Source organism: Sinocyclocheilus grahami, unplaced genomic scaffold (assembly GCF_001515645.1).
Source record: "Sinocyclocheilus grahami isolate Dianchi unplaced genomic scaffold, SAMN03320097.WGS_v1.1 scaffold554.1, whole genome shotgun sequence".
Classification (NCBI taxonomy): domain Eukaryota; kingdom Metazoa; phylum Chordata; class Actinopteri; order Cypriniformes; family Cyprinidae; genus Sinocyclocheilus; species Sinocyclocheilus grahami.
In genome coordinates this window covers 597,907-609,653 of record NW_015505733.1, presented here as the reverse complement: position 1 = coordinate 609,653, position 11,747 = coordinate 597,907, and the positions used below count along the sequence as shown (strand labels likewise).

At 36.5% G+C, this 11,747-nt stretch overlaps 2 protein-coding genes across 3 annotated transcripts in view; one reads left to right on the top strand and one right to left on the bottom strand.

The window, feature by feature from the left end:
• Positions 1–10,512, bottom strand: part of LOC107556071 (ranBP-type and C3HC4-type zinc finger-containing protein 1-like) — a 28,821-nt gene extending 18,309 nt beyond the window's left edge. For both annotated transcript variants that reach the window (XM_016239064.1, XM_016239065.1), the window contains exons 1-2: positions 9,863–10,512; positions 1,898–2,072 (exon numbers count right to left, since the gene is read on the bottom strand). In XM_016239064.1, coding sequence (XP_016094550.1) covers positions 1,898–2,072; positions 9,863–10,132 — 445 coding nt within the window. In that variant the 5' untranslated portion in view covers positions 10,133–10,512. The remainder of the gene's footprint in view (positions 1–1,897; positions 2,073–9,862) is intronic.
• Positions 10,513–10,720: 208 nt separating this feature from the next.
• Positions 10,721–11,747, top strand: part of LOC107556070 (repressor of RNA polymerase III transcription MAF1 homolog) — a 14,143-nt gene continuing 13,116 nt past the window's right edge. The window contains exon 1 of the mRNA XM_016239063.1: positions 10,721–10,803. Within this exon, the coding sequence (XP_016094549.1) occupies positions 10,721–10,803 (83 nt within the window). The remainder of the gene's footprint in view (positions 10,804–11,747) is intronic.

Sequence of the window (11,747 nt, the reverse complement as noted above, 5' to 3'; positions counted from 1 at the left end):
TGAAGATACTGTCATCATATACTTACCCTCAAATTGTTCTAAACCTCTATGAATTTCCTTTTTCTCCTCAACATAAAAGAAGATATTTTGAAGAATGATCGTAACCAGTTTCTGGTCCCAACTGACTCCAATAGTGTTTTTTTTTCTTTTTTTTCTTCTTCTCATATATGGAAGTAGTGAGGGCCCAGCAACTGTTTGGTTACCAATATTGTTCCAAATATATTATTTTGTGTTCAACAGCATGAAGGAATCTCATACTGGTTTAGAACATCAACAGAATTTTCATTTTTGGGTGAACTATAATGCAGCCTAATATAGCTGCTGTTACCATTTGTGTCAATAATGTGAATCAAACATCAGAAAGAAAATAACTTACTGTCCTTGACTGAATCACCTTTGTAAAATAAATAATGAATGTATATTGAATTTATACAGTGAAGACTATTCAGTCTATTTGCACATTTTCTTTATACAATATATTTATTATTCAGTGCTTTTAAGTTTTTCAAGTAGGTCGTTTTTTATGATCTTTGTTCTGTTGTAGCCTAATTTGTGACTGTTTACTTGTCTTCAGTAAGCTTACTTTTACTTAGGCTAGTATTATTTTTTATTGATATTGAAATTGGTAACAAAAATTATGAAATTTCAGTGCAATATATATATATAAGAAAAAAGAAATATATATATATATATATAAACATCCTTTTTTCAAGATGCACCTGTATATTTGTCTGATCTTTGACACGATCGCACGCAGCAGTGCAAAGCTGATTCTGTGCTTACTTTATCTAATATTTTGTTTTTAAAAATGTTGTAGATTTAAGTAGCAAATGAGAATCGCTAAAATGAATGCATATATTTTGAGAGAAAGTTCTTCTTTATGATTTTCAGTTTTGTTTTAGATAATTAAAGCAACAGTTTTTAAATGACGAAATGATATGTAAAAGTATGGTATTTTAGCCCCTTGCTGTTGGGGCTAAAGGCGCACAGTAATTAACATGATAATTAATAGATGGCTGACTTTGCCATTTGTTGACATGACATGGTTAGATTCAGATGGTAAATATATTATTTTGGGTGTCCATATTAGAGATAATCACCATGTTTGAAATGAAACCATCATATTTAAAAACATGATATTAATCATGTCATATAATAAAATATAATTTGCTGTTACTACTGTAAATATATATTCAATTATTATTGGATCTCCTTCAATACTTTCAGAATCTTTACTTATTAAAACGATTTTGTTTCTGTATTTTAAAATATATATATTTTATATTAACACATTTTAATGACAGCATATTTATTTGAAAAAAAAAAAAACTTTTATTTTTTTCAAAATAAGCGGAAAATAGTACAAACTTTGCTAAAGTGATTGTTCTGAACAAGTATTAACTTAGACATTATTTAAAAAAAACAACAACATTATTTTAGCTGAAGTATTTGTATAAATACCGTGTGCCTTTTACCCCATGCTGGTGAGCCCTCTTGCCACCTCATACATTTATACGATTTTTAAACAAAATAAACAACTTGAATGGTTTATTTTCACACAAAATCTGTTGCTCCTTTAATGTTCAATATAACGTATATATTTTTTCTGCAATTATACATTTTAGGCACAGTGAATGGCACATTTTTTCTTAAGCTGGGCCTGGGGGGCCCTGCAGTAAGTAATAGCCCCGGGGCCCAGTGCTGTCTTAATGCGGCCCTGGTCGTACAGTCTGAATTAATGACAATTGAGACGCCAGTGTAACATCATGTTTTGTACAGTCTGATAAGCAACAATTGTAATAGACTATTTTAAATTGTCCAGTGTGTACCCGGATTTATAAATGAATGAATGAACAAAAGTGACAAACTGCTGGATGAAAGAAGAAGGAGGCCAAACCTCTGTGTGCCTCACGGAGTGATGACATCACCACAGTGGCCCACTCCTGTGCTTCCTGCTCACAGCGGAAGTTGAAAGTGATACGATCGTGTGGTGGTGTTGCCAAACTCAGTTCATGGCACTGTGGGGACTTGACTTCATAGAAAACAGTCTTGAGGTCGAACTCAGCAACAGACTAAATGAAAATAAACAGAGAGACACAAAAACTAATGGAGTTAATTTACTTTAACATAATTCAGTGATTTCACTACTAAAATAATACAGTCCAGGAAATATCAATTTCTCACAAGCAAATAAATGACCTAGCCTATTTAAAACTTACCATCTACTAACTTTTTTATCATCTAACTACTTTTTTCAGTATTATGAGCTATCAGATATTTTCATTAAATTGTTGTTATTTTTTCATCTGATTATATTCATCATTGTGTACACAAGAGCTATCTTTTCAAAACAACATTATCAGGAGTGTGAGTGTAATGAGATTTCAAAATGATAGCAGGACTCAAATGTGGAATAATATAATTTTATATTATTTCTGTTTGGGATCTCAAAGACCCTGGGTCTGTATGAATATTCACTTGCTACAAATCTTGCACTACCTCTGGATACATAATCGGTCATAATGTGCCCAAATAATACAATCCTAGACAACAACCACATTTTTGAAAGTGCATGTCTACTTTGTTGCAAAACAAAAGGATAAAGAAGTAAATATTAAACATATTTGAAATGAAATAAGTTGAAATTTTTATTAGGGGTCCAAGTACCGAAGGTGCCGGAACTCTATTGTATTTGTACAGATTTTTAGGGGTTCAAGCACGAAGCGCTGAAACCCTATTGTAATTGTAAGGATTTTTATTATTAGTGGTTCAAGCGCGAAGAGAATATGGGGAGACATCGACAAGGTATGGCCCCGATTGGACAATAGGGAGCGCTACAGTGATTGAACACATGGAACGTTTGCTGTAGAGTCAAGTGTCTTATATTACTGGAATCCCTGGCTCAAGACAAACAAAATGGCTTTCCAGGGTTTCTGCAGATATGAACAAGTTAAATTTAAGACTTTTTAAGACCTTTTTAATACCACCTTATATGAAATTTAAGACCTAAACCTGTAATGGAAATACACATTTTATTACATACATGCATATATGCAATATTTAATGTGTATAAATTAAAAAGAAAACAAAATATCATTGCTGTAATAAATTCTATTTATTACTACGATATACAGTGAACTTTTCATATCAGCAGACAATATTCCATACAAAATATCCACGCAAAATAACTGCATCACTGAGATTTTTGGTGGAGTAAATTTATTCTGAAGCAATATTTTCATCAGTGTTTTATCAGCTTTTACATACTTAAATCTGCATATTTACCTTTACAAAGGCATATTTTTAACCTTTTTAGATGTATGCATCATCTTACATGTCAAATTATTACAATTTATCAATAAATTCAATATACACTATAGGGCTGCTACCAGTCAGATTAAATAATTTACACTGCAAATAACAATAATTACAACTGCAATAAATAATGTTATGAGATTAATGTTTTAAATGCATTTATGAATATACAAATAAGAAATGTTGAGGGGAAAAATGCATACTTTTCAACATACTTCTCAACTGAACTACCAGTAAGTGACGGTAAGTCACTGAACGAGTGAGTCATCGAGTCATTCATTCAACTGATTAAGAGTGTTATTGTGCTAATATCTTAAGAACTTTCATGGACAGCTCACTCCTAAAGTTTTTGATATTCTTCATATTCTGTGTGGTGGTTGAATACTGATATTTGAAATAATTTACAAAATGAAAAGATACTTTAAATGTGAAATTAAAAGCGCCAGTAGGTGTCAGTAAGTCACTGTGAAGTGAGTCATTGCGACTGAACCGAATCATTTAAACGGTTGATTCATTCAAGAACGAGACACCGTCATATTGCTCAGAGACACAAAACTGTGCTGTGGCTTTGTTTGGAATTATTTTTGTTGGCGAAATAGTGCAAAAACAGGCAATATGGTGTCTAAAACGTAAGTCTCTTAATAAAACTTATAGTTTATTGAACTGTTGTCAAAAAAAAAAATCACATTTGTATATGGTAATTTTTGGAGAGAAAAAAAGCACTCTTCCGTGTGAACTTGATTAACTATATGTAGTGGTATAAATATACACATTTTCTGCCCCCATGTCTTGAATTTGTGATCATTCTGAATGTATTTTAATAGACCGAATCATGCCATAAAAGAGCGCACTGTAAATGCGCACGCGCACTAGACTTCACGTAATGTGTGCACTCTGTAAGTTAGGTGTTTTGAAGGGTTTTATTTAACTATATCATGTTATGAATAAACTAAACATTTTGAATTTTTACCTCAGTGTGTTTCTTCTGAGTTTATTTGTTCTGAAGTCTCGAGACAAACAGCGTGAGCTTGTATTCTGTATTCTGCTAACTTACTGCAGTTCTCTCTGATGACGCAGTAACTTACCACGGGTCGGTCTGTCCAATGATTGTAAAGTCATTAGGTCCGTCAGACTGAAGATATTTTAGCGGTAATGAGACCAAAAATATTTAAGAATTTAAGACATTTTAATACTTTTTAAGGCCTTATATTAGGAAAACGTTATTTAAGACTTTTTAAGGACACCCTGCTTTCTCAGATTTCATTTTCGTCATTAAAATTTTCCTACCATTTTGGATTTTCTGAAAAATCGACTTTTTCGAACTCCTCAAAGGCCACTTGTCCGATTCACTCAAAACTTGACATGCATCATCTAGAGACCCTCATGGCAAAAAGTTATCAAAAACATTTCGATCTGTGATTCACACTTGCGACAGGATGCCAAAACATTCAAAGTAGGCAGGGCCACTTTTACTAAAATGGCTATAACTCTTGAATGGAATGAGATATTTTCACCAAACTCAGAACACATATGAATTAGCTCAATCTTTGAACAAATTAAACAAATTGGGAAGTCTTAGCAATTGGTGGCACTGTAACAGGGAAAAAACATGAAAATGGCTGTAACTATGCAACTGTTAATCTGATTGACTTTAAATTTGGCACACAGTGTCTTTTTTCAAGGTGCCATTGACATCTATGAGGGCATTGGCGTATCTCGAAAAACATGGCCGCCATCGGCCATTTAATTTTGAGAACCCATTAGACAAGGTTAACGGAGGCCGATCGTAACAAAACTCGATGGACCTTGTTTGACTCATTTTCCTAGAGGTCTGAGAAATTTGAAAGAAATCAGCCACTAGAAGGTGATATCAGGTTTTACGCATTCTATATCACACAGTGTTTCACACCTACACACATTATTCATATCATATGTTAGATTTCCTCATTCTGAACAACTTTACCTTTAGAACCACTGCTGTCAATCAAACAGTTCATTAAATATTTGACATTATGTAAAAAAGCTACTTTTTCAAACTTGCCCTAGAAGGTTCGTCCGGTTTTCACCAAAATTGATACAGACCATCTTCAGATGGTCCTAACTAAAAGTTATCAAAAGCTTTTTGATATACCAAACCGTAGGCCTGTCACGATAACAACTTTTTGTTGTGCGATATATTGGCCCAGAAATAATTGCGATAAGCGATATTATTGTCATTTTAAAGACTGAATATATAATCATAAAGTAACATCATCATAATGCAAGAAGGCCCACACACTTCCAAATGACAACAAACTTTTAATTTTTAAGAATATTTAGATCATGGAAATTAAGTATCAAAATATTAGATACCTTAAAACCCTGAATAAATAGTAAATAAACATTTTCTAACAAAAAGTGCAAAGTAACAAGTAGAAAAAAAGAAAAATGCACAAAGAACTTGAATAAAGATTTTTCCCGGACCTTCTTTTCTCTGTAAATTAAGGGTGCACACTATTGCTGAAAAACACAATCACTACTTAGCAGTCAGATGTCCGTATGCACAAAGGCACAGATCCCTAAACAAGACCATATCTGCAGATTAAACTTTTTTTTGTAGAAGCATTTTTTAAATTTGAACTAGCAGTAGCACCTCATGACTACACCACATCATGTACGAGAAGCTGCAAAAGACACAGGCGCAAGTGGAATGTACAAAACATGGTGACAGTAATTTTTAAGTAAATATAATGGGCGATATATTGCGTCACCAAAAAATATTGAGGTCATGTACATATATTGCGCGATATATTGATTATTTGCGACAGGCCTACCCAACTGTTCTTGAATAACGCATGAATGAATTTGACGAAAAGCTCGCCAAAGTGGACATGAGGCTATTGCCTTGTCCAAATACCCACACTCACGGTCTTGGCTACTTGAGAGCGTGTGCGCGCGACAGGAAGTAAGTGCGCAAAACTGTCCAAGGTCTTAAAAATGCCAAAGCGCAGTGCCCTTAACGCACACTAAATCCACACCATCTCGAATACAGCTCCGGAGTGGTATTTGAGGCTTAGTGTATATTACCATCATACATAATGTTCTGAAAATAAATCTTGACTTTTTGCCGAGATCTCGCGAGAGGTCACGGAAACCTTTCCAATGCATGTTAAATATTAATAATTAGATATTACAAGTTGGTAGTAAAACACATTGCACGTTTTATTGTTGCAAATGAGTAGTGGTGATATTTCATTTGTACAATATTTGCAACTGCATTTTATCACTTAATTAGAAGTACCACAAAATTAAATTGTGTCATCTGTTATAGTGACCACTGAACAGACATTTAGAAGTTGATTTTAAAATGCAAAGTATTGAAAATAAAAATAAAGCTTTGTAAACACTTGCATATTTACAATACTATAAGTGTGTCCCATCAGGTAATGAAAAGTTCTACACACACTTGTGGTCTTCATGCTCACTTGAACCAAAAACAGGAAATATGTAATATAAGTAATCAAAATGGTCAAGTGCAAAGACTGCATGTGTGGGTATTTGGACAAGGCATATATCTCCTCAGTGCTTTATCGGATTCAAACCAAACTTGGAATTTGTTATGACAAACATGTCCTGAGGTTACCTGCAAAGTTTTGACACAGTGCCACCTAGTGCTCAGGAGAAATGCCAAAATGGATCTAAGAATGTTTCTCTACAATTCTTTGGTATATTGGCACCAAAAACTATGCGTGTCATCATCACACCTAGTTCACCAGACCACATTAATTTGGGAGCAGCGCTACCTGTTTGGTCAAAATTGATGAATCATTAAATAATATTTCTAGTGATTTTATTTATTAATTTTCAGGCTTTCTGGGTAGAATCATCTTCAAATGTCTATAATTGCTCAAAGGTCTTAAAACACTTGAACCCCGGTAATTACTGCTTGCACTTGCAGCTATATTCTCCTTCTTATTATTCTTTTTCTGCCCTAAAAGTGTCTGGCCAGCCAAAACCGTAAGTCCTAGAAACACCAAATTTGGCAGGATGGTCCCAAATCTCCCCCAATACTCAGATGCCCTGGGTGCTTACAGCAATTTATAAAATGTCAGTCATTAATATCAATGGAAATGAGAGATGAAGGCCGTAATACTAATGTTGTCCACCAGAGGGAGGCACAAAACAACAAATTCTTTTAGATCACAGTTTAAAATCTGTGTAAATGGTTCAATAGATTCAAGGTAGGTTATGTGATTTTGGAAAGGCTAGCAATAGCAATCTAGCTTTGAAAGCAAAATCCCCACCCTCCCTGCATAATCCCTCTTCAAAGCCCATGAAAGCTCACAGGCAGACCAGAGGCTAACCAGCGACACGATGAGACACCGCATTGGTGGAGGGTTGAATGTAACGCTGTCAGATGACCTCACTTCTCATTCATCGGTAAGAAACATTGTAATATTACGTGCTTTGTACTGTAATAATATCTTTCATTGTCACCGGAACACGCTGATGACGTATCATGTCTGAGGTATGCAAAATACATATTTTGACTGGCAGGGGGGACAGCCTATCGTAATCTTCGGACCGAACATTTTGATTGGACGGACATTTTATGGTCCTACGCCTTCCACAGATTATATAAATACATATAAATAAATTTAGACCACTTAACTTAGTGATTGCTATCGGGATGTGAAGAGACTTTCAAACATCATAACAAAAATAAATTCTGAACCAAACCACCTACCCTTCCTTTAACTATGCAGTACATTCACTATTAGGGTTGGGCGATGTCTACCAAATTGGCATCGGACGATGTCTACAGTGAAACATTAGGGGTGTGCCCGAAGCGTGAAACAAATAACGTGTTATATGGAGCCACTAAAAGGTTAGATGCTTGCTAGCGGTAGCCTGTTGCATTACAGTACATGAAAGTTCACTTACCACATACACAGAGTAAGGAGAAATGTCTGATAGGACGATGGCGAATGATTTGCAGATCCTGAGCTCCAATGACAAACATCTAATCTTGTCAAATGTGTGGTAAGTACTGCCGCTCCATAGTATAGAGTCCTTGTGATCGCGAATCTCAAAAGTTAAAGTTAAAGTAAAATGAGAGCGCACAATCGAAAGCGGTTTCTCCCTGATGCCCGCAATTTACATACAGTCGCCTATACTTACCTAACGATATAATTGCAAGAAAAAGTATTGAAATATTTTGTTTATCCTCCCATCTCGTAGGCTATTTATTCCCTTTAGGGTATCCGTAGTACACTTAATTTCCTTTCCGAACACGGAACTGGGATGCGGCGGATTGCGGCAGAGTCAGCTTAACATCGCGATGTCTGTCAGCCATCATGGACGATGGCATCGTCTATCGGCCCAACCCTATTCACTATAGTTTCATAAAGTTTAATAAAGGCTAAAACAATCTAAGTCTAATCAGTTTCCAAAGAAATATGTGGTCTCCAAAATACCTTAATATCTATATATCCTGAATTCAGAAAACATTTGTCAAGTTGTCAGACTTGACTGCATATATTGCAGTCCAGTTCAAATGAAGAGACAATTTGTCTATTGTAATATGGAACATAAAATAAGACTTCCATAGAAAGATTATGTTTGAAAAGAGACATGGCCATTGTAACATAACTGTATCCTCTACACTAGGAGTTTCACAGCGGCACACTTCAAATAATAGTCCTGGATGGCGCGCCTATAGCCTTGTGCGCCGACAGGGTCGTCCCGACTTCAAATCCGGCTCGCCGACCCTTCCCGATCCCGCGCCCTCTCTCACTTCCTGTCGTTAAATTGTCCCATCTAAATAAAGGCAAAAACGCCCAAATCAAATCTTTAAAATAAATAGATAAATACAATATTAGTCATTCAAGTGGTAATTGGGTGAAAATAGGAAGTTAACCCCACACTGAAACTGGTTTAATTTATATGTAGGCCAATGTTTGACGTTCAATTTACATCAAATCAACTCCATGTCAAGTTTTGGGCATCAGTTTGATTCGCATGTTTGACCTGTTTTTTATGTCAATTTTGATGTCTTTTCAACACAACCCCACTGGGTTGTGCTTTTATCCCGATGATCGCCGCTTGCTGCAATATTTATTTTTACATTTAGGTATACATTCACCTGGGCCTCTGGGACCCCAAACAATAATGAGGTTCATCAACAGAGTCACGCGAGAGGTAGTTTCACTTTCTTTCTATGTATCAGTCTATTACAGCAAATCAACGTATCCATGCTGATCACAAATATTATTGTGAACTAACTTATAACATATGTATAGGCCTAGGTAGCGTGAACAGCATTAAGTGTATCTGTGACTCAACTCTCAGCACACTATCAAATTTAGGGGGAGGAGGACATCAACAAAGACCAGCAAAACAACGTGATTCACTTGCTTGTGCTCTATGTGAGGCAGAGTGCTGCTATTGTGACTAGCGCAGATACTTCTGGAATGAAAATACTACTATGTTGCACTTTTTGTCAACTTTTAACCAGTGTTCAAAGCACCAAAGACTAAAACTTAATGCAAGTTCGACATTTCCTCACCACGCTGCGTCCAGCCGCTGTTCCGCTGATGTCCCGTAACGCGAGGCGGAATTCCCCTGCCTTCCCCGGGTCCATGCTCAGCTGTAGACGGAGAGAATCGTCTCCGGCCCCGGGGAGACAAAGCGGTCGTATACCCGAGTGGCATACTGACACCTTCACCGACATCAGAACAGTGCTGCAGGCCGACTGTGAGGCCTCCTGGCCGACATGAGACGATGAAGACTGGGCCGGCGGAGGTGTGAGAGTCCACCCGCCTGAGCTCAGCGACATGCCGCCGCCGACTGACTACTTCAGGCGGGAATGTATCGTGTTGACACTCCAGTACCAGCCGGGTTTGTGTGCTAATATGATGTTTGGAGATATCCTACGACTCCCTGATCCGGACACATGCACAGAAGTAGCGGCCTTGTCATCTTTGTTTTAGTTTCTGATGGAGGGCAGCCCAGCGTCAGAGCAGGAAGAAACGCGGCTCAAGCAGAAACAGACATTTTACTCGATGAGAGGCACTGCGCCTCCTGTTGAAAACACATACTCACATACACTCTGCTTTTTTATATCCCAATTTTCCATGTCAAGCTTAAATTTCATCTCATGAAACTGTAACTGTAATGTGACTGTGGTGAGGTGAACTGTCGTTACAGTTACATGATTGCACAAAAATTCTGGTTAGGCTGTTTACTGTGCTTTTATGTGTTTCTATTTCGGCATCTCTATTACTGTGTTTCATTTTAACTCGATACAATTAGTTGCATCAATACATTTTGTATGTAACGGGTTATGCACAAAGACTGAAATACAGATACTTGGCTTCCGTTAAGAGTGTGTTTGTGTGTGTGTGTGTGTGTGTGTTTTCCAGCTATGAAGCTTTTAGAGAATTCCCGTTTTGAGGCATTGAGCTCCCAGCTGTGTGTTGAAACTGGAGACTCTCACATCTTAGACAGGTATGAACTTTGGAAATAATGTCAAATGCTTTTTCATTAAATGCTTTGGAACTCTAAGAGTTGTGATTTACGAAAATGTGGGTACCCTGTAAAACCTGGAAATATGAGAGAAAATGTAAAGTGTGTTCAGGCTTTGCAAAGTCTTAAATGGATAAGTTTACCCAAAATGAAATTTCTGATTTATACTCACCCTTATGTCATTCCAAACTTTGACTCTTCAAAACTTTAACTGCTCCGGGTGTGTGTTCACTGCTGTGTGTGTGTTCACTGCTGTGTGTGTGTTCACTGCTGTGTGTGTGTTCACTGCTGTGTGTGTGTTCACTGCTGTGTGTGTGTTCACTGCTGTGTGTGTGTTCACTGCTGTGTGTGTGTTCACTGCTGTGTGTGTGTTCACTGCTGTGTGTGTGTTCACTGCTGTGTGTGTGTTCACTGCTGTGTGTGTGTTCACTGCTGTGTGTGTGCACTTTGGATGGGATAAAGGCAGAGCACTAATTCCGAGTATGTCACCTAACTTTTCACTTTCACTTATCAAAGCTATGAAAACCTCCATTACATGACATTTATGAATGTCCACATTTATAAATACAATACATCGTTTTTTTGTATAATACTGCATATATAATATTATAATATAATATTTAGGGCTGTCGCGATTCGTCGATTTTATTCGACTATTTGATTTTTTTTTTTTTATCCTCGACTTCATTTTCTGCTGCGTCGACTAACTGGCAAAATACCGGAAGTGGCGCATTTCACGGCCGAGAATCCATAAAACACATTATTAGACCGTTCCCCAAGGCTGCATGATATATTAAACCCATTTAAAACTCATTATTAAAAATAATTGTGAATTCACAACCGCTACGATTTAATTAAATGACTATATGCGATGCAGTTCTAATACAGTATATGCGCTTTAATTATGTTATGCTTTTTTTTTTTTT